This window comes from Epinephelus moara, chromosome 23, assembly GCF_006386435.1.
Source record: "Epinephelus moara isolate mb chromosome 23, YSFRI_EMoa_1.0, whole genome shotgun sequence".
Classification (NCBI taxonomy): Eukaryota; Metazoa; Chordata; class Actinopteri; order Perciformes; family Serranidae; genus Epinephelus; species Epinephelus moara.
In genome coordinates, this window is record NC_065528.1 from 18,355,401 (window position 1) to 18,378,384 (window position 22,984).

At 42.6% G+C, this 22,984-nt stretch overlaps 3 protein-coding genes across 4 annotated transcripts in view; 2 read left to right on the top strand and 1 right to left on the bottom strand.

Annotated features, from left to right (window-relative positions):
- LOC126384722 (lysine-specific demethylase RSBN1L-like) overlaps positions 1–8,797 on the top strand; it is a 61,535-nt gene extending 52,738 nt beyond the window's left edge. Inside the window, exon 9 of the mRNA XM_050035948.1 lies at positions 414–8,797. Coding sequence (XP_049891905.1) covers positions 414–2,219 — 1,806 coding nt within the window. The 3' untranslated portion in view covers positions 2,220–8,797. The remainder of the gene's footprint in view (positions 1–413) is intronic.
- A 5,102-nt stretch (positions 8,798–13,899) lies between these two features.
- On the bottom strand, positions 13,900–16,924 carry LOC126384873 (transmembrane protein 60-like). The gene is made up of 3 exons (XM_050036241.1): positions 16,750–16,924; positions 16,321–16,412; positions 13,900–14,385 (listed from the first exon to the last, which is right to left on the bottom strand). The coding sequence occupies exons 2-3, from the start codon at positions 16,402–16,404 to the stop codon at positions 14,068–14,070; spliced, it is 402 nt and encodes a 133-aa protein (XP_049892198.1). The 5' UTR covers positions 16,405–16,412; positions 16,750–16,924; the 3' UTR covers positions 13,900–14,067.
- Positions 16,925–17,231: 307 nt separating this feature from the next.
- The window catches only part of LOC126384975 (protein PHTF2-like), a 63,739-nt gene continuing 57,986 nt past the window's right edge, over positions 17,232–22,984 (top strand). The window contains exon 1 of one of the 2 annotated variants that reach the window (XM_050036447.1): positions 17,232–17,459. The gene's annotated coding sequence lies outside the window, so the exon portion shown is untranslated. The remainder of the gene's footprint in view (positions 17,460–22,984) is intronic. The other variant, XM_050036446.1, reaches the window with a different exon arrangement.

The following is a 22,984-nucleotide window of genomic DNA, read 5'->3' on the forward strand; positions in this document are numbered from 1 at the left end:
TGTCAGATAGATTTGGTTCAGTCAGGGCTATGGAATATTAAATCATCCATATTTTCTCACTACATCTGAGCCTTTCTTACCCTTAGTTGTAAATAAACTACAGGTTACACACTTCTTTTTAAAATACAAAAAATAGAGGTTATCATATCGGTCAGTGGCCATGAGAAGTAGGTAATTAATAGTTATGGGTATCGGTTGAAAATTCCATATCGGTGCATCCCTACATGTTTCTCAGTGGAAATTATTCACTGGAATCACACGTGTCCATACACACTTTTATCTGTTCTCAAAATATGTATTCACTGTACAGAACAAAGGTCGTAAAGAAGAATAAAAAAGGGGACATTTGTAAATTATTTTTCAGTTGAGGTTTCATGTTGGAGCGCACCTCTTCATCTCCTCTATCTTTACAGTGTGTGCAGTGGGTGGACGACGCCAAACTGAACCAGCTACGGCGCGAGGGCGTTCACTACGCCCGCATCCGCCTGTGCCACAACGACATCTATTTCATCCCTCGCAACGTGGTCCACCAGTTCAAGACCGTGTCGTCCGTCTGCAGCCTGGCGTGGCACGTCCGCCTGAGACAGTACCACCGTGGAGAGGGAGAGGAGGAGGAGGAAGAGGAGGAGGTTAACGTGAAGGAGGAGGAGCAGGAGGTTGAGTTGAAGGAGGAGAGGAAAGCAGTGGAGGAGAAAGAGGAGGAGAGGAGAGAAAAGAAAAAGGGTGAGAAAGGGTTGAAGGAGAGGATAAAGGAGGAGGAGGAGGAGGTGGCAGAGAACAGGACGTTGCTGACTGTCAAAAAGGAGGAAGAGGATCAACATCCACCTCTCCTGTCTCAGCCTGCTCTCGCAGTGGACTCGAACATGAGCGGCGCTAGAGACAAAGAGGTGGAGAAGGAGAGCATGAAAGATGGAGGAAAACTCAAGCGGCAGGATTCACCTCCTGCTAAGGTGAAAGCAGAACTTCCTGCGCCTCCTCCCTGCAAGAATAAATCACCTTCACCTCTCTCTCCAACCCCTCATCATCCTCATCAGGACACAAAACCCAAAGCATCAAAGCACCTTCATCATCGCCACCATCACCATCATTCGGATAGCAGAATGACATCTTCCTCCTCTTCAGCTCCTAAATCACCCGTCTCTAAATCTTCCTCTTCTTCCGCTGTTCGCTCCTCTCTTGCAGCTCCCAGTCCATCTTCTACCTCTTCTTTGTCTCCTGCTTTGTCCACATCTTCCTCTGTGTCAACAACTGCTACATCTACTGCTACTCCCAAGACTGCAGCGGACTTCTCCACGGTTTCTTCGACTTCCCAGCTGCCTTCCTCCTCTTCGTCAGACCAACCGAAAGACTTGCTTCGCCTGAAGTCAGACGTCCCTTCTGACACACGGACACAGGAGGTCGGAACGTCACACGCGTCACCTGGTGTGGATGTACAAACCTCTGCAAGCTCACAAGCCGACACACGGACACACACAGTCGCTCGAATGGCAACGGACTCACGGACACACACACTCCAAGAGAGGTGGACTCACAGTGTGGACGCCAGGACGTCTGCAGATCCACAGATGCATCTGCCGCAGGACAATGCGAGGCAAGGACTTTACATGCAGCAATACACACCCCAGCATCTCCCACCACCGCCTCCTCACCTCCCTCCCATGCTTCCCCCGTCTTTCTCCCCTCTCCTGCCACACTCCCACCTCCCTCACAGACCACCGATGCTCCCCCCGAATCCACTCCCTTCTCAGCAGCCCCAACCTCTGAACTCTTATCTCAGTCAGAAAGCACCGCCACACTCAGTCAACATGCACCTGCACCACCAACCAAACATCACCACGCAGTCTCAGCCGTACTACCAGCCTCCGCTGATCGCCGCCCCTCACCAACCAAACACTCCCCTCACCAGCTCCCAGTCGCTCCCCCCTCACCTGTCTCACCATCAGTTCACCCCGCACGCCAACACCTTCTTCCCCCCTCAGCATCCCCACTTCTCTCCTCACCACTTCCTCCCACCTCAGTCTTACCTCCCTCAGCCGCCCAGCTCTTACCCGCTACGACCACAATACCAACCTCAGTCTTACCCTCACCCGCCTCCTCCTCCTTCCTCCTCGCCGCCTCCCCCTCCGCCTTCTCTTCCACCTCCTCCTCCTCCTCAACCCTCCCCTTCTGTCCTCCTCTCTCCCCCGAAGCATGAAGAGGAGCAGAAACAGATTTTATAGTAGTTTTGTACATACTGATGCTGTTTTTAAATGTAAGGTTTTATTTCGGTTGTGTTGTAAAACGATGTATAAAGGAAATAACGAGGCAGACGGTGTATCGGTATGATCACAGTTTGGTAGTCTATGAAGCAGAGTTGGACTTAACTCACCCCAGACCTCTCCACTGGACTGGTTTAGATTGTACTGAACTCTTCGGTTGTACTCAGAAATACTGAGAGTTGCATTTGTCAGTAGTTTTGGCCTTCGGTCACGTACGGCTGCATCAGTTTTGACTTTAAAGATATTATTCAGGCTCGAGGTTTGAATGAGCTCACTCGTCTGCCAAACTGCTGTCCGGTTCTGTTGTTTGAAGCGAGCCGTCAAAGGAAGGAAGGAAAGACGGTAAAATTCTGCTTTGAACGACTTTGTGTCAGATATTTATATAAAAAGGTCATCGTGATGACCTTTTTGTGAAACTTGCAGCTAATGCTTCCATTTTTGTGGCTTTTTTCCTAGTATATTTTTTGTGCCCAAGACTGTTTCCGGAATAATGATGGGTCAAATCACATTTCCTCCTCTATATTGTACAGATAAACCTTAGTCAATACAGGATGTCACAGTATGTTTCCCTGATATTGTATTTTGAGCAATAATGCTCTGCAATAATCCGCTGAATATTAGTACAAATGCATTTTCCCATCATTGACACGGCGACTGCAAATATCAGTATTTTTATTCTGATTTCAGAGCTATTGATAAAAGATAGTAATGTCCTGTTGAATTAGCTCCAGTGTTTTATTGTCCAGGAAGAATATTAGTGCAGTTTTAAGTGCCCCCCCCATGGCAATTATAGTACGCTACAGAGTGTAGCAGCACCATGAAGAGAGTCACAGTTTAAAGGAATAGTTTGACAGTTTGGGAAATGTATTTATTTTACGAGAGTTAGATAAAAAGCTTGAGACCACTCCTGTATGTGCGGTAAATTCCTGGAGCCAGTAGTCGCTTAGCTTAGCTTAGCTTAAAGACTGGAAACACTGCAGTCTTGTCGACTCTACAAGTTACTGCTCCTGGTCAGGAAATAGTCTGGCACATAACCTGCTGCAAAACTGCTGGTGTTGTGGTTTTCTCCTTTCTGTAAAGTCTTGTCGAGCTTTGAATTTATAACCACCACTAAAAGATTTGAACTTAACACCATGACACAAACAAACAAACAAAACTCTATTTCCTAAGTACAGTGTGTTTAAATCTTTGGATTTGCAGACAAGCATGATAAAGATCTGAAAAATCGAAGGCATTTGAAGCTGTGCTCTTGACAGCTGCTGGAAAAATCTATCAACAAAAGGACGAACTTGGTCCACTTCAAACTGCAGGGCCGTGCCTGACCAATTTGGCACCCTAGGCAAGATATTTGCTGCCTCACGCCAATTTTTTCCTCCAACATGAATCCTGTCGGATGTCACCTAAATGGGAGTGAGTGCAGGTTGAAGTGAAGGGCTTTGAGATTGCTTGGCCCAGACTGGAGAAGAACCTGCAGATGGCACTACGTTGCTTCGGTGGCGTCTTAAGATGATGTTTAAAGGTGCGAGCTATGTGATCGATTTCTTGTTCTCCTCGGTTCATTTACAGCAGAACAAGCTCAGCACAGCCCCAAAATTCACACAAGTCCTTTAAAACGGCCTTGTCGAGGCTTTTGAAAGTTCCTGGGGAGATATCAAAATCAGCTCCCTCAACCTCGGCCCATATCTTATTGAAAAGGCGGTCAATGGTGACATAGAGGTCTTCACATCTTTTGTTGACCTTAGCTTTGTTAAAGACCCTTGTAACCAGCTTGTCAACAAGTATTTGGACAGAGAGTTTGTTTGTCTCTGTCACTAAATCCTGGCCTGGTGGTAAATGGAGCACCGGTTCAGCACCTGTCTCCAGTACTGTGACTGCGGGTGCTGGTGAGGTTGATTCAGTAGCATTTAAAGCCTTCATGACATTGTCATAATGGATGCCAGTCTGATATGTCATCCACCACCTCAGCAGTACCTGGAAACGCCACACTGTCCTGGAAGTAGCCCTCCTGATGTCGGCCAGTGTATTTTTAAATGGTCCAAGCCGACTAAATGACTCTCGAGTCATCCCCTCGATGGTGTAATCAGAAAGGAGACTCCCCAGTGCCTCTGTGAAAACTAGGTCTCTACCTTCAGCAATATGTTGCAGTTTTTTTTAACTGCAAGGCTTCATCTCCAGCTGGCTGTTTCTCACCACCCTCTGGTCGGAGCAGTTCAGAGACAGAGTCAGCAAAGGATTGCAGTGATTCTCTGCTTTTCACTTTGCTGTTGGGCGAGAATCTTCTCTTAAGATTTCTTGCGGCACAATGTATCAACTGTTTAGCATACTGTTTAACCAACAGAAGCGTTATCTTGGGTCCTGGGCTTTTATTTGCCCTGACTGCTGCAGCAGCAAACTCGCTGGTGTCACTCACGACACTATCACTCTCCTGGTAGGTGTCACATAGCAGCACATCATGCTCAGCGTCAGAGGCATCATCCAATAAAATATTTAGGACATCTCCCAGCTCCTTTGACACTATTTTCTGGGCTTGAGATTTTTTACTTTCCGCGCTGTCCTCTGATTGCCTTGAGTCAGTCTCAGGGCTTCTTACCTGTACAGATGATGAACTGAAGCGCTCATCATCATCATAATCGTCCCCTCCCACACATCGTTTGTGTGTGGGAGGGAGATGCACTTGAGGCTGCATCACTTGGTGCTGAGGTGGATGAGGTCGCTGCAGTTACATTAGTAGGCCCAGGATTTGCAAAGGTGGGGGACAAATACTTCAGAAGTGCATCTAAAAAGAGGAGATACGTATATTTGACAAACTGGGCTTTTACAATATATATTAATCAAATAGCTGTTGATTGTGAAACCATCATGGCATAACCATAATGGCACCTAACATTACAGCCTGCCTTGATCTAATGACATTTTAAACACAGCAAACAGCCAAAATATAAAAAATGCCAACTGTAACATCACAAATTGCACAAATCTGAAAATTGGAAAACATAAATATACAGTATATGAATATATGCCTGACCGCTAATCATTAGCGGCTAATGAGCTGAGTTTAGCTCGCAAGTGCTTAAGTGGACCGCGGCGAAATTGATGCTGCCTGCCAGAGAGGCAGAAGGATGCCAGGCAGGCAGAACTTTAAATTAGAAACATTATTTCATTACTATTTAAAGACGTATGGCTATATGTGCTGTTGTTGTTGTGTAGTGTATTCTTGTCTAATTTTTCGAATAGAATGGGGAAGAAAAACAACAACAACAAAGAAAAACCCTCTGGCATGCTGGCGCCTATAGCATTTGCCTAACCTGCCCTATGGGTGGCACGGCCCCGGTCCCTAACCAGGTGTAATTTTTACACTTGCGTGTTAGTTAGTGAGCTCTAAAGCTGCTGTCAGGTGGATTTTTACTAGCTGGGGATAAGCTAAGCTAACCTGTTGCTACTGATAGCTTCATATTTACCATACATACAGGCAGAGTGGTAACAGTCTGACTCTCTGAGAAACAACAAAGTGAATATTTCCCAAAATGTCAAACAACTGTGAAAGTATGGCGCTTATCTTGTACCAGTAGCCCTCGACACCAGTGGCAGAGCTCTTAGTGTAACTTTGCTGTGTTTCTCAGCGTCTGTTGGATGTGTACCAGGGTCTCCTAATTTTGGAAACGGAGCACTTGACTGTTCAGCCAAGGACGAATTCGACCCAGCCAAGGCTGCTACACAGACCGGCCTTCAGAGTCTCAGGAATAAAAAATATTCAGGACACATCCATAAATATATTGGTCTCCTAAAAAAAGAAAACAAAAAACTAAATCTTTGTTACCTTTTAAGGTAGTAGTTCAGGGTTCAATCTGCAACATGATGTTAGTACCTATGCAGCTACATTAAGAGCTCGCCATGACTAAACTTTTGATCTCACAGCATCTGGATAAAAATAACAACGAGCAGAGCAATATCACACAGATGCAGGAGGTCAAGACGTCCCAGATGTGACTCATTACAGCACTTTGTAACATTAATATATCAGCAGCTGTTTAAATACAGTTGATGTTATTGGAGCCACTAATTACGTCTGATTATCAACAGGGCAATTTCAAGTTCTTCCAAGACTATTACTTTAAAGTGACTGTTCACCCCAAAATTAAAAGTACATATTTTTCCTCTTACCTGTAGTGCTGTTTATTATCTAGATTGTTTGGTGTGAGTTGCAGAGTGCTGGAGATATCAGCCGTAGAGATGTCTGCCTTCTCTCCAATATGATGAAACTAGATGGCACTCGGCTTGTGGTGCTCAAAGCTGCAAAATAATCCATAGGTAAACTCAACAGCAATGTCTCTTTCCAGAAATTATTATTATTATTACTCAAGATAATCCACGGGTGATCAGATTTTGGATATTGGATTGGATCAAGCCCTGAAAATGGGTTCATGAGACCCTAAAAAAGAGGGTGGATCACAGGGAGCACCACCAGTTGGTCCAGGAGCTTCTCCCCCATGATGGCTGTTTCCAGGCATATTTTAGGATGACTCGGGGGCAGTTTGACAACCTGCTGTCTATCGTCAGGCTGTATAGCTCTGGGTATCCAACAACCGCTACCACCGGTTTCTCCTCCATTGTTTACCAACTGTAAACTTGTTGTCATGACCACCACTGAAGGCCTGCCTCTCAAATCATCCGATTGGACAATGGAGAAAAAAAGGTGACATGGGGCGTTTTTCTGCTCTGAGTTGAAGGTTTTTCAATTCCAGGAGTTCAGAGTGCTCCGGCAAAACCCCCTGGTGCTTAGAGCGCAGAAATGCAAGGCACATCGCAACGCAAAGACAGCAAGCAAAAAGCTTCATTCTCATCAAAAACAACGACAAAGAGCCGCCTCCAGCTGCTAAAATGCTTTCTGTGTGATCAGGGCCTCAAAGATCTCTGTTAGATTATCTTTGTTCACACCTGTGGTGATAAGTGGCAATTGCAGCATGTTTTTTGGTAGCCTGCCTACATTGCAATATGCAGTCCCATGGATATCCGGATTTGGTAATCTTGAAAAGTCGGTATCTGGATCAGGATGATCTTATCTTTTTGATCCAAGCTTCAAAAGACTGGCACAAAAGTATGATGGATCAGCTGATCCTGCACAGCAAAACATGGGATTTCCAAATCTGGATCGTCCTTATCTCTACTATTTTTTTTTTAACTGGGCCCAGGTTGTGATTTCTGGAAAGAGACATTGCTGTTGAGTTTTTCAAATGTATTATTTTGCTGCTTTGTGCACCACAAGCTGAGTGCCATCTAGTTTCCTTATATTAGAGAGAAGGCAGACAACTCCAACACGTCAACTCATGCTTAAACAATGTAGAGCGATAAACAGCACTACAGATAAGAGGAATTATATGAATTTTGATTTTGGGGTGAACTGTCCTTTTAATAATTCAGGCATCACAACTCCTATGAAAACTTTGTTTTTTATTCTTAATGGAAACATGCTCCAGGACACAGAAGGTACACTGTCGAGAGTTCATTCCCAAAGCACTATTTATCTATTTAATTGAAGTCCAGTTTCTCTGCAGTGTGTCTATGAAATGTTTTATTTATCAACCAGGGACTGGAGTGACCTCTTGTGTTTAAAAACCACAATAAATTATTGACATTCTGTTTTTTGCGACAACTATGAATATGTTTCTCCAAGTGGTGAATATCTGATTTTTAAATCCAGACTCTTCTGTCTCACTTTGATGTTGAAACTTGATTTCTTCTTTGTCATTGATGTCTTGATTTTACTATCGATATTGGAGTACAGCCCACTTGCTAATGTAGCCCACAACATTTCCCCAGTGCCTGTCCTTAACTGTGAACTACTAAATGGTCCCGAGCCGTGTAGAGACGGAGTTCTGTCCTTTCATGGGAGTTTTTAGAAGCCTCAGTTTCATGTTTTCACTGGAAAACTTAAAGAGCCTTAAATTGGTCTCTAAAGCCGCTGAAAACTTTCCAAATATCTGCGGCACAAGTTGGGATGAGTCAAACTCTGTGGCTTGGTGAGACGATGTCCTAAAAGCAGGGTTGTGTTTTTAATGATTAGTCTCACCGCAGGCCTGGAAAATCCTGGAATATTAAACCTTGAGCTCTCTTAAGGACCTCATTTCAGAGACAGAACTCTTGGCTCTGCGGCTTTGGGGAGAGCGAGGTGACGATGAAGCACTTGATGCCAGTTGCAAGGCGCTCTGCAGCTCTTTTTATCTTTTTGGGTTTCAGATGTTACCAAAAAAAAAACAAAAAACAAAAAAACACCCCTGACAGGAACTTCTATATTTTTTGTACAAATGTGACGAAATTATGGTCGAAAACAAAACAAGTCTTCAGGGGCCTGGCGTTTGTTTTCACAGAGTTTATTTATCTCAAAGTTTTTTGGTTTGTTTGTTTTTTCTATTTTGTTTGTGTGATTTTTAACTGTCAGCACTGTAGTGTACATAAGAAGTTTTGTAAAGAGGAAAAAACTTGTAGTGTGGTTTCTACTTTAAATATGAGCCTAGCTAATAAAAGGTTCAATGTATGGAAAAGATTGTGGTGCGATGTCATGTTTACTGGTCTAGTGATTAAAAACGTACATGTCGACAAGGGTATTTTTTTTAAGAGTTTGTTGTCGGTTTAGGTGGCAATAACCAACAACGCAATGAAGAAGAAGACGGCTAGCAGCTAACATGACTGAATAATGCAGGATTTAGACTATTAAAATAAAAATCTAATCAGTAAATGTTTATTGAGGAAAGAAATGTACTCAACTTTTGGTGATAAACACTGAACGTGAAAGCAACCTTTGTTCCTTTACCAAGAAACTAGCTTTTTTGACGCTTTTGGGCAGTGTTAAACAAACTGTGAACACAACATATGACATGCTACCTTTCAAACTGATGTGGTGATATTAATTTAACAGGTAACTTGGTGAATTAAGGGTTTATTTCAACCTAACCAGAGTTGGTTAGTTTTTGGAGCAGTGGAAAGACTAACAGAGACGCTTTTGGTGAGTATTTTGTTTCTCTGAAATGTACGAGTTAAAACGACTTCTCTCTGACTCGGCTCAGCTTCTGAGAGGTGATGAGCGTTATGTGTGCCCCAAAGGTTGGTAACGCATGGCCTTGAACGTCAAAGGTAAATATCCAGATGGAGACACCTGGTTGGGCACAAACAGATGGAGGAGTCTCTCTGTACCTGGAGAATGGTTTCCTACCATGGAACAAGCTTAGATGGAGCCAAAGGCGTCATCAAGAGACAAAGGAAATTATGGAAGAGGAATCTACTCAACACCAGACATACATGTTGCCGAGCAAGAGTATGCCATCGAAGACGACAGGAAAAGTTCCAAAGTGATCCTGTAAAGAGAAAGATCCGCCGAAATCCTGACTTCTGGCTCTCATGTTTGTGAAGGAGTGTCTGCCAAGGAAGCAAAAAAAATTGGAGAGCTCTATTCAACATTCTTGCATTGTGATTAAGGTACTGAATGGTGATGATGAAAGTGCAATGCTAAAATCCATCAGTGCTTTCTAGATCTTCTCTTCTTAATCTGAAAATATTGTCAGAATTGTGAAGAGTGAGATGAGTTGGCAAGAATCAAAGAGAGAGCAACCCTACATGTTTCAGATGTCTCTGAGTTGTTACAGTTCCAGCTCAGAGAGATATCCCCTCTTAACATCTCAAATGGTTTCATCTTAACAACTGTTTGAGTCTCGAAGAGTTAACATTCACCAAAACGTTTTTTCTTCTTTCTGTTTTTGGCTTTTTTGCCTTTATTAGATAGGACAGTTGAAGAATGAAGGGGACAAGGGTTGGTTGCTGCAGCAGGGACGTTGCCGTTGTATATGGGATGCTTGCTCTATCGACTAAGCCATCGGACCAACCGTCTTTTTCCGAAGTCGTCGAAATCCGGTGCTTGGGAGGTGACTTGCGGCGTCAGAAACTGACGAAAAAAGGTGTCCTTTAACATCGGCATGATATGCAGCCAGTTGCTGATATAGGATAACAGCACTTGTTGGCGGCGGGGGAAACACAGCAGGACAAGAACGAAAGTTAAGGCGGCAAATCAGAGTAGGGTAGTCTGGAGGGGTGGTGGATGGGTCCAACAAACACCGACTTTCAGCCAGGAGAGCGTCCCGTAAGATTATAAAGCTAAACCCTGTTCTTTATTCCTAAATCCAACCACCTGTTAGTTGCAGAAGAAATAAAAACGTCAATTTGCGTTGTTGTACCGACGTAGTGCTTTTATTTTGAAAGAGACTGTATGTAAACGGTAAATTTCCTGTGAAAACAGAAGTGTATTTTGAAAGAAGACAATGCATGTAACAGGCAAAACTTGACACGGCGTCCCAGATCGTCAACAACCAATGCACCCAAGGTACCTTGCATGTCGTATGTCAAGGTGGAAAGTCCATGACCTAACGTCAATATGTGATGAGGACAGATTTATCTTTTGTTGTATCTCTTCAAGTTGAGGGGAGGTACTTTGTATAAGCCTGTGACTTCTCAACCTCTCCTGACACGTCTTATTTTTCATTATCAGGACTTTATGCAGTTTTACATGTTTGCAAATCAAATAAAAATACCTCCACTTCTGTCTCATGTATACCCGCCTGTGTTTCCTCTCTGTGTATTGCTGTTATGCAAGCCACCCACTCACTGCAGTCTGCAGCAATGAGCTCAGCACTTTTACCAGGAGAGATTTGATACACACCACAATGCAGTAGCCCCATAATTCAGGGCTGGTGTGCGTCAGGTCAAATACGACTCAGAACAGCCTTACCCCCTCTCTTTTCATGCTTTCATGCACTCTCAAACACAGCGGGAATGCCAGAGGAGCTCAGCTGACCTTTCGGACTGTGAGTGGGAGTGGGGCAGGAAGTTGGAGCAGGGAGAAAGAAAAGAGTTTTGGAGGGAATCATTGGAAAAATCTCATTGAAGCACAGAGACTGTACAGTGTTTGAGCATAGACTGCTCATTCCTTGAGTGCCTGCGTACGAATTATCCACAAACAGCACTCTTCACTAGTTAAACTGTGAAATAAATGTGGGGTTTTTTTTTTCCACAAGTGACTCATGGAGACAACAGTTTCTGGATATAGTCCCGTTTTGAGTGAGCGGCGATAGGCTACGATGTAACCACTCTGGGCGATTATACACCGTCAATGTACGTCCACTACAAGTGCTTGTTTTTGCCACTGACAGACTCAGATTGTTACCATAAGTGTCTGACAACATTATGGAAAGGATCCCTGCAGAGAAAGACCTTTTTTTTTAAAAGAGTAAGATCCTTCTTGTTTAACTAGAAACAGCCCTGACATTGCTATCCCCAAACCCACCAGACTCCATTTAAAAAAGCAGTAATTTTAGTGTGTATAGAGCCAGCATATTTTCATGTCTAACTGGGTGAATTTAGGGTTTAATTCAATCAAACCAGAGTTGGTGATTGTTAGAACAGTGGAAAGATGAACCATGACAACTTTTGTAAGTTTTATTTTGTTTCTGTCGACTTTGAATAAAGTGTGTTTTACAGTGATAAAATACCTGTTTATTTAAATGGAGTCTGGTTGGTTTGACGATAGCGATTTCAGGTTTCTGGTTAAACAAAAAGGATCTTACCCTCTAAAAAATAGGTCTATCTGTGTAGGGATCCTTTCCATAAATTGTCACTTATAATAACAATCTGAGCCTATCAACGTCAAAAACAAGCACTTTCAGTGGATATAAATTGACGGCGCACAATTGCCCTGTAATGTTACATTGCAGCCTGTGTTGCGTCTGACTGCTGCAGCGCTTTTACTCAATACTGGACCAGTTTCAAAAGTTGCTGTCTCTGTTAGTCGCTTTGACACTAAAACGTGAAAATAGGGTCCAGGATGAAAAAGTCAAAGTTACCCTTTAACTACTTTTCCTATACCTGAACACTGAATATAAGACGTATTAAGATCTGTCACTCAAGTAACCTCAATAATACAATAACCTTTAGGTACCAAATGTAAAAGCACTTGTATTATATATGACATTATTGGAGGCGGCACGATGGTGCAGTGGTTAGCATTTACACCAGGGTTCAGGTCCGGGTCCTTAAATTCAGTTGATTTATCTCTTCCAACATGTTCAAAGCTGTTTGTGTCTGCAGAAATACTGAGAAACAAACATGCAGGGTTGCTCTCTCTTTGATTTCTACCAGCTCCTGCTTATCTCACTCATCACTATGCTGACAATATTTTCACATTAACATCTACAGAGCACTGATGGGTTTCAGCATTGCAGCATATAATACGGCTGTGAGCAGCAGTCAAACAGCTCTAATTATCTTTTCTGCATCGATAACATGTAAATTGCCAATTAATATACTCTAATAGCTGGAGAAGCACAGCACACCAGCAGACTCTACACCGTTACAACGGCAATACATCCAACTGCAGGTGGAGGACAGGATGTCAGTAATGAGAAAAGATGTGCGATGGATGCTTAAAAAAAGTAGCTGGTGCAGGCTGAGGTAACTTTACAGCTCACACATGCTACTGTTGGCTTTGTGGTTGCCTCACAGTTCACTTCAGGTCACGTCCCAGCAGGATCTTCCCCCTCAACAACCACAATACTTTGCTTTACATAGTCTGCAACTAATTTGGATCCTTCTGAATATGGAAACACTTGAGCATGTGTGTGTATTTGCACGACTATTTGAGGCCAGTTTCATGTACAGAATCCATTTATTTTTTGCAAGACGTGCATTAATTATCAAATACTTTCAGTCCCAAAACACCTATTATTCCTTTTCATTTCAACACAGTGCAAAACAACGCAGAGAATGTATCTGAAACACTCATAATCAAATGGCACAATACAGATGTCATGCATGCACAGTGTCAGCCGTACCTTAGAGTTGAAAACGATGATGACACAAGACTATAAACCGCTGGTGGGAGGTATTTACGCCCTAATAATTAAAGTTAATACACAGTAGGAACGTGATCTTTATCGTGATACGTGTCGAGGTGTTTCCCTGTCGACCTCACGGTAATAACAGCTTACTGTTTCTCACGGGGCACATCATGATTTACATGGTACAAAAGAGACCTTGTACGGAGCAGAGAGGGCAGCCTGTGGAAAAATCACAAGTTGTTCCAAGACGCTTTGAAGTCCTGGACAACTTCTTAAATTATCCAATTTCTCCAAGCGCTTGCAGCCAAACCGGGCTGTCGTCACGAACACCTCTAAAGTTAATTTATAACTCGTGAAATGATATTTGGCCAGCGACCCTCCACAGCTCGGGAATGAGAAGAAGAAAGTGTTTGTGCTGTAAATACAGCCGCGCAATTATTTAAAGCGTATGTAGCAAAATGTGCACGCCATGATTTGGTACCGAGAAAATTAAATACTGTTCAGTGACGTTCTTTGTGAGAGCAGGTGTGGCAGCTTATATACAGAGAAAATAGAAAATAATACTGAATATTTTGAGTTCAAGACAAAAGGAAACATTAGCAGATGTTAATGTTTCTTCCAGTGTAGGCTTCACAGTAGTCTTATACATTTAGCGTTGATCCCTGTCTGGCTTTTTGAGACATTTTTTAGCTATTATGAAAATTTTAAACGAGTGGACAGACAGTAGAGTCTCTGCCGTGTCCTCACAGCGTACTCCACCATGATTTTTATTTCACCCAAAGTCTCTTACTCTTAAGAACACTAATAACTAAAGTGATGATTTGATTTCTTCTCTGGAAACATGATCAGCTCCAGTTTCGCACAGTCTTGGTCATACAACCGCAAATCTATCCCCAACTATTTTTTTTCTTGGTGTAACTCTTCGTCCGCTATCAGGCTTCTCTCCTCTCAGGAAAGATGTTCAGTCCCAGCTCCACCAGCGCCCCCAGCAACATGGTCCACAGTGGTATGCACACAAACGTCACCTTAACGTCCGCGAGCTTCTCCAGCTTGGCGCACAGCGTCAGGCAGAAGCCCAGCTTGAGCAGCATGGCTGTCAGATACCAGGCGCGCAGACGCAGGTCCGGGGAGCCGTTGCGCGGGTCGTACCCGGGTTTGCAGCGGCCTGCCATCTTGATGGCGAGCATGAGGATGAGGATGCCGTCGAATACCCAGACTGGGAGGAAGATGAGGAACCAGTTCCACTGCACCTGGAGGGAGCAAAGGAAGAAAAGTATCATGGGTACATTCCAAAGTGCATACTTCTTCGCTTTTACTTAAGTAGGTGCTGCAGCTGCTCTTTAAACGTAAGCACTGTTGCATGCAGTATGCACACATGGACATAGCTTGTCATAACATTATGTGCTGAACTTTGACCGTCTTCCTCATATATCCATTACCTTAGAGATAAAATAAAACGCTGCCAGAGATGTAGGTCAACCCGGAGAGCTCTGCTGTTGTTACTTTTGGATGTTTGTAGTTTTAAATTACAGCTACACAGATTGTAGATTCTAACATATTCACAAAAGTGAAATTACATCTGCATTTCTCTGTCATTATTTTCAGTTATGTCCTAATGTTGTTGGTAATCTTTATGAAGATAATGCTAATATTACTATTCAACTGGTCATCAGTTACTTGAATCCACTGTCATCTGTCAATGCCACTTCTAACAGCTGTCAATCAGCTGTCATCTCCCTGCAGTTCAGTTGATTGGACGTATTTCTGCTGTGCAGAGGATTGTGGGTCAGAATAGCCAGAAAAGCATGCTGGCTTGCACACTGCAAAATACGGCCAGATGTAGTAGAAGATCCTGGTATTTCCGGCACACTGCATTTGACATACTATGTATTGGAATACTAACTGTGCGTTCCAATACCCATACTACCATACTATATAGTATGCCAGAAAATAAGTCTTAGTATGTCCCAATACATAGTAGGTGAAATTCAGAGTGCGAAAAACACCAGGGTGTTCTACTACATCTGGACCAATTTAGCAGTATGTAAGCCAGCATGCTTTTCTGGCCATTCTGACCCACAATCCTCTGTGCAGTGGAAGATACCTCACCTCGACTGAGCCACAAACAGATAACAGGAATACTGATTGTTTAAGTGAACAAAATAATCATAAATATTACAAACAATAACGGGGCATAACTATAAAAATAACAATGACAGAACTGCATTTTCACTGTCACAAATATAATATATCCTCCTGAGACCATGTCCTCATATGAGGACATCACATTTTGGGTCTACTCTATCTTATACTTCATTCTGCTGAACTAAGACCTGTTGTCCTCATTCGTGGACACTTTTCGTGCCAGTGGCAGTAAGACCACAATACACTAATCCATGTAAAAACAAGATGGCAGCCATCTCTGCCAAGTCAGTCTGCAGCTGATCCTGACACAAAAGTGGACAAGGTCCAAAACCTGATCACATTTTATGATTGAAACTTGTTTATTTATGATTAATAATGTTTATAGTTTGATATGGCAACAAATTTAACCTATTTTAGCAACGGTAACAAGATAAGACACTGTTAATTAGGAAGTACTCGTTTGAGGACATTGTGACTTCATTATCGTTGACAGTGTTGAGTTGTTGTTTTTTTACACTTACCGGGACCTACTGATCCCAAATAGCTAGGAGAAAATAAGAATTCATACCAAACAAAAGTTCAGATCTCAGTAGGATATCAAAATCAACAACCTGTGCAGCTATAACTTTAAAGTTTAACTACAGACATTGCAAAGTAGCAGCAGCAGATCTCTCCGGGTTGATCTACGTCTTTGATGAACTCGGTGAGTGGATTTTATCTCCCAAGATGATGGATATGAAAGCAAGAGGGTCAAAGTTCAGGGGTGTAATGTTATGATACAGTAGCACGTCCTGATTGTGTGCATACTGCATGCAACAGCGCATACTTTTTAAGGACAGCTGCCTACTATAAGTAAAAAGAAAAAGTATGCAATTAGGAACCACTACCTAAATCAGTGTGGTGGGTCAATTTCTAGCCTGGGTTTAAAGTCCTGAGGGTAAAATGGAGTTGATGACATACAAATACATTTCAGCAACTAAACACACCAAGGATTTAAAGTAAATGGACAGTGAGGCTGTCTATTGAAATGAAACCTTTACCTTCCCGTCCAGTTTCAGTACCAGCATGATGAGGAAGACCAGGGTGAAGACCCAGGTCAGCAAAACCCTCTGAGCCAGAGACATCTCACTGACTGCAGACAGATCAGAGGAGGACACACACAAACATCCATCAGAGAGACACAATCAGACACTCCTAATTATGATGACTGTTAGGTCTGTGGTGTATTATAGCAAGGAAACCTACACATAAGACACAGCAACATCACAATGGCTGCAAACAGCTCTTTAAAACATGTTCTTGTTAACCACATCAAACAACATGTCACTTACACAGCTAGAATCAACTGTGTATTAATAATGTCCATTCATCTTTGCAGTTAGCTTATGTTACAGTGACAGCTAGCTTTTATAGCTTTATAGCATTAAGCTAGCCGGTAGGTGTTTTACGTAAGACAACATTTGACTTACTTCAGTGTAGTTTTACATAAGTGTCCGGCATTCTCGTCTCCCCTGTGTGGCACACACCGTGTCTCATAACGTTTCTGATAATAATTCACACCATTATGACCAGTCGTGTCCGTTAACGGCGGCAGACAGACGGAGGATTCTTGGTCCGTTATATGAGTATGTCCCGCCCATCTCAAACGCTGATTGGCTCTGAGTTTGCTACGTCTTTTTGGTTGCATGCCCATCATGTTACCGTAAAGTTGTTGCAACCGCGCAGGATGCGTGTAGTGGGTTTTAACGTCCACTAGAGGTAGGTAAAGTTCTTTCTGTTTAAATCAGCGGTTGTGTTTATAGTCGATTTACTTTGCTGCTACGTAAAACAGCAACATTTTCTTGTTATATTTTGACGCATTTTGGTCGAATTGTTATCTAGAGTGACACGCACGTGCGCGTTTCCTTCCGCTTCTCTTTACCAACCGTCGGCGACGTACATTGGCTTTAAAAGCAACGGCGCCTATACAAGGTGGTTTACGGGCAGGGAGCTGAAGTTGTATTTTTACAGTGAGCGGCTGAAAGGAAAAAGCTAATGCTTTAAACATCGGTGAGCAGACACTCAGCATCTCCTCCAGACTCTGGACAAGGTTGGCCAGCTCACTGCAGCATTAAATCACGTTTTGAAAGCACGGGTCGAGTCTGTGCGGGGACTGGGAGCCGCCGTCGCAGTCAAGGAGGTAAGACTGAGCGGCTGCTTGTTGTGTTTGGGCAGCATTGATGAGGGTTTTCGGAATTAGGGCCAGCTGTGTGGGCTCTTTGTGCCTGCCGGTAGCTTCACGCTAGCTTACTATGTAGCATGTCATGAGCTAGCAGCATGAAGAGGAGGAGGAGGAGGAGGACAGTTTGTGTGAAGTGAACCATGAAGACTGTCTGAAAACACCGTGGCTGCATCTACACGGAGGCTAGCTACAAGATTAGCTGCCTTTAAACTGATTTACAGCGCTGCACAGGTCATGTCCTTTTTAGGAGTGAAAACACTGTAACCTTAACCCCGTACCATTTTTGCTGTAGTGTGACCTTACTGGCTCACTTGACAGTAATGTATTTTACTTTAAATCAATATTGTAGCCTCAACTAACCTCCACTTAAATCATACTAGAGCTGCAACTGCACATTGTTTCCATTAAAGGTCTCCCATGGTGTTTTGTAGCTGGGGTAGGCCACCTTGCCTAAAATCATAAAGCTAATTTAAATTATTTCACACATGACAAATGCAGTCTATTTAATGATTGTGACCTTTATGTACCTTAATGTAGCTTTGTCAGACTATTAAGGTAATCATCAGAGGTCACTATCCTTGATCTATGCAAAGCATTGCATCACTGGAAGATTAATTTTACCACTTAAATTGTCTCTGTACAGACTTGTAAGGTGGCATACCACCTCACCTTGACAATTATCCTGAGGGTCCGGGGAAAAGCCTGCCACAGATGAATCAGCCAGCTGATTATTTCTTAGCTATTTATTTGATCTGTAAAATGTCAGGAGATACAAAAGAAATGTCCATCATTTCCAAGGAGCTGAGGGTGATGTGTTTTAACTTGTGTGCCTTGTGCAATCGACGCTGCAAAATCCAAAGTTAGATTTGCATAAAATAGGGCTTGGAGATATGAAATATAAAAAACAAAGGAATACTTGCCACATCTATTTTCAAACAAGTGCGTAGGAGAGGAACAAGAAGAATAAAACTCCCAGACGCCGTCTTCTGTACCGGTTTGGTGACTAGACCTTCATCAGGCAAACAGTACGTTTCTGCAAGTTAGACAGTGTGCAGGAGTTTTCTACAAGTCCTACGAGACAATAAAATATCACACTATTCGAGAGCAAATACCTATATTGATTTTGCAACTATATTGTAGGGTTGATTCTTGGTGCTCTCACAAAATATTTACATGAGGTTTTTAATAGATAAATATCAGTAATGCGGACATAATGACTAAATGGGTAAAGGCAAACAATAGAGCAGCTAGAACAGTCTGGAAAGTCTTGCTGTACTCTTTTTAACTTTTTATTTGAGTATTTTTTACATTGTCAGGAGTAAACAAAACACAATACAGAAGGAACATATGAGGTCATGGGATGAATAGTGACTCAAGACAAATTTAGCATCTTTACAATGTAATGTCACACAGAGAACAGTTGTTATTAAGTGTCTGTCTCATTGGCCTTTTTACTTGCTGCCAGCAAGATCTTCAATAGGTAAATGTCATCTTTGCACAGTCCATCAGGAATATGACCAAAATAAAGAGATGTAAAGGTTGAGCTGATACTAAAACCCAGTATATTTGAAATTATTGTTCCTACGTCCTTCCAGAAGGTCTGAATAGAGGGACAGGTCCAAAAAACATGGGCATGATCCGCCATCATTTCTCCACATTCCCTCCAGCAAGCTGGCTGATTACCAGTTTGTTTAGCCTTCTGTTTGGGAGTAAAATATTTACATGAGATTTTTGATACATAATAATCAGTAATGTGGATATAATGACCAAGTGGGTAAAGGCAAATAATAGAGCAGCTAGAACAGTCTGGTAAGCTCAGAAAATTACATCACTTTACTGTAATGCAGCCTTTAAGAGCAGAGAGAGACAACACTTAAGATATTACAACATCCACAATCTAAGAGTATGCCCTGCCTTTGCCAAGAAAACCAACACAACTTTAAGTTTTAGAGGCTGGAAATGCCATTTTGCTAAAATCCATACCATAAAATGAATAACTGAAATGGTAGTAGTCAATTTTTTGTCAATAAACTAATGGATAATGGATATTTTGGGTCTAAATCCTTCTCTGTGTCTTGAGATTCTGTCCTTCTCTGTATTGCTGTACTCCAGCCATTTCACTAGTTTTGTATTCTATTCTGTAACTAGTGTTGAACTTGTGTCTTCTTGAGGGAGATGTTTTAACTTGCTTGCCTCTTGCAATTGACGCTCCAAAATCCCCATTTGAAATTGCCTAATGTAGGGCTGGGTGATGCGGAGACAATCAAGTATCACACTGCTTTAGAACAAATACCTTTATTGAATTTGTGACAGTATTGTAGGGTTGACTACTGGTGCTCTCACAAAAAAAAATTGCATCACTTTACTGTAATGCAGCCTTTAAAACCAGCGGAAGAGAATACTTAGGACACTGCTTCCCAACTGCCTTTAAAACCAGCGGAAGAGAATACTTAGGACACTGCTTCCCAACTGGTGGATCACGGGTCCATTCTAAATGGACGGCAAGTGACTTGTAAACGTGTCAAGTTTGTAAAAAGACACACTTTATTTTTAAGTACAGTAAATTTCCAGCACAGAGCTTTTATTATGAAGTGTTTTCTGCTATAGTGAGTGACTAGTGGTCAGCTACTTGACAGAGACAGCAAATTAGCTCAAAGACATGGCCAAGCACAGGTATTACGCTGAATGTATTAAACTGTGTGGACCTTGAACAAAATCTAAGACTATCTTGTTTCATATTACAATATTGATATAATAAAATCCATATTTTCTCTGCCCTTTGCCAAGAAAACCAATAAATCTTGACATTTCAGAGGCTGGAAATGCCATTTTGCTCACATCCGTACCATAAGAAATTAACCAATCATTGAAATACTGGTGGTCAGCTTTATGTCAGTCGACTAATGGATAATGGATGTTTCGGGTCTAAATTCAGTCGCACTCTGTCCTGCTGTACTCCAGTCATTTCACTTGTCTGTACTCTTGTATTCTGTTCTATAACCAGTGCTGGTCTTGTGTCCCTGGGGCTAGCAGTGAGGCGGTCAGGCTCACAGTTTGGCAGGTCATCTGATTATCCAGCACAGTTTGCCATCCAGCCAGCCTGTCTGTTCCACTGTCCAACAAACGCTGTCATCACTTGCCCAGATTTTCCACTGCAATCATAATTTGACCCCTAAATTAACCTTCCTCGCCACTCTGGCAGAGTCGTGTACAAATACATAACATTAACACACAGCCAGGACAGTGAAATAAAGCTCTCTCAACCTGTTCATAAAATGTAGATTTTTTTTTTTAATAAATCAGAATATGTCCGTTCAGGCTGAAGAGGAGAAACAGATCAGGCTTAATCTGATGAGTAATCCTGTTATAAAACATGACGGTAGCAGAAACAACCATCTGCAGTCTGTCTGCTGTGTCAGCTGTTATACATGACTGTGCTTAGGCTGCAGCTAATGATTTAACATGTGTGTTTCACCTGCAGGCAGTCAGGTATGCAGGTCAGCGCTGTGCAATGTGGAATTCTGTATTTCAAGACTTCAAGAAGTACCTTCACTACTTCTAAAAAACACACGCGTAGAACAAGCCTCTATTTGATTAAGGCTGTTTGCTTTGTGAATCCATTACTTTAACCTCTCGGGCAACTTTATAATGCTTTAATTCAGATAAACCTCCAACACATGAGATTAGAGATGGTTCTCAGTGAGGTATGAGATGCCACGAGGCACCCTTGAGCAAGGCACTTTCATGTAGCTCGGTGGCAAACGGCAGGAAGCTGTGGTTGCAGGAGCAAAAGTTTGCAAACAGTTGTGTGTTTGTTACTCGTTGATGGATGGGAGATGAGCGATGACGAATCACTGTAGCTGCGACTTGCATGTTGACAAGAGCGGTGTTGTGTTACATCTAGTGGGTGTCTTAAAAGGCCTGGGATTCCCATCACCATCCTAACACACACCTGTGTGTATACACACACTGTGGACGGGACTACACAGCCTTAGAGACATTGATTGATTGTCACTTAGCCAGTGTTAATTGTCAGTCAACAGAGCTGAGCAGCGGTCCTGCAGTGTTTACAAACCGGTCAGCTCAGTGTGTGTGTGTGTGTGTGTGTGTGTGTGTAATACTAGCATCCACAGACTCAGACTGCTGTCTATTGTCTGACCAGCGTGTCCCTTTCTGTATCTTTGTGTTGCTTGTTGTCTCTGTCTCTCTCTCTCACACTTCTTCTCTTGTACTCACTCTCTGTCTCTTTCTCTCTGTCTCGTTGACGATGCTTTGTGTAATTGTGCAGCTTGAATCCGCCTGCCGAGCTGGTTACATCACCAGCTGCAATGTCATTACATCACGACGCTCGACTGCCATATCATCTTATGTTAGAGCTGCGGAGAGAGCAGCCCGCGGGGCAGTGATATAATTCATAGAAATATAGCCGCCGCAGTATTGAGCGCGAGCAGAAAGGTCGCGGAGAAAGGTCAAGTGGCTGTGCAATAGCTCGGGAAGTGCCGCGTTACAAGCTCAGCTGTGTTGCAGCAGGCTGACAGGTCGAGTTAATGATAACATGTTGCTAAATGAGGCGTTGCTGCTTAGGTTAAGTCTATAAAATCAAGTGTTAGAGACAGGATGGGGAATCTAGCGCAGGTGCACTTTGACTCAGGTTTCCTGTGAATTGTAAATGCTTTTAAGTGGTTTAGACAAAGTAGTAGTAATAGCAGTAGTAACGTCATCCTTTAGATGTGGCACATGCACTCAGGTCTCTAAATTTTTGCTAATTAAAGCTCTGCTCTTGTGTAAGTTGGATGGACCTTGGAATTACAACATAATTCACGAATAAGAATGAATGATAGTGGTATAATTTGACTCAAGAATTTGACCAACCGTCAATCAAACACAGTCTGTACGTGCCCACACAGTCCTGATAAGAAGTTTTAATCAGTCAAAATAATTCAAATCATATGTGCCGATGTACCACAGATGCATAGTGCCTTTTATCTTTGAATTAATAGGGCTGATATTAGAATAAAAGTTGCCCAAATCAGCAGGTATTTTCCCCTCAACTTCAGTTTCATCGTGTCAAATTTTTGTCATGCATTAAAGGGATAGTTCAGCTCTTTCAAAGTGGTATTGTATGAGGTACTTATCCATAGTCAGTGTATCATATACAGTAGATGGCAGTTGGCATGTCTCCAGTTTAGAGAAGCAGACAGGAGTACCGCCACCAAAGCTAACCAATGTTCCGCTGTGGATGGGAACACTATATTGAGAATATTTTCACCACTTTACTTAGACGCAGACAGCCCTTTATGACGGGAAAGCCGTTAACAGCTTCCATTTCCCATCTGTGTGGTCGTCAAAGCCGCCAGACTCCACTGACAAAACCAGTAATTTAAGCTTGCTGAACACAGGAGCTGCTGGTCTACTGGTGCCTCGATAACTGAGTTTGTTTGTGTTATCGTGTGATTTTGGGCAATCTGAACTAACCCTTTGAA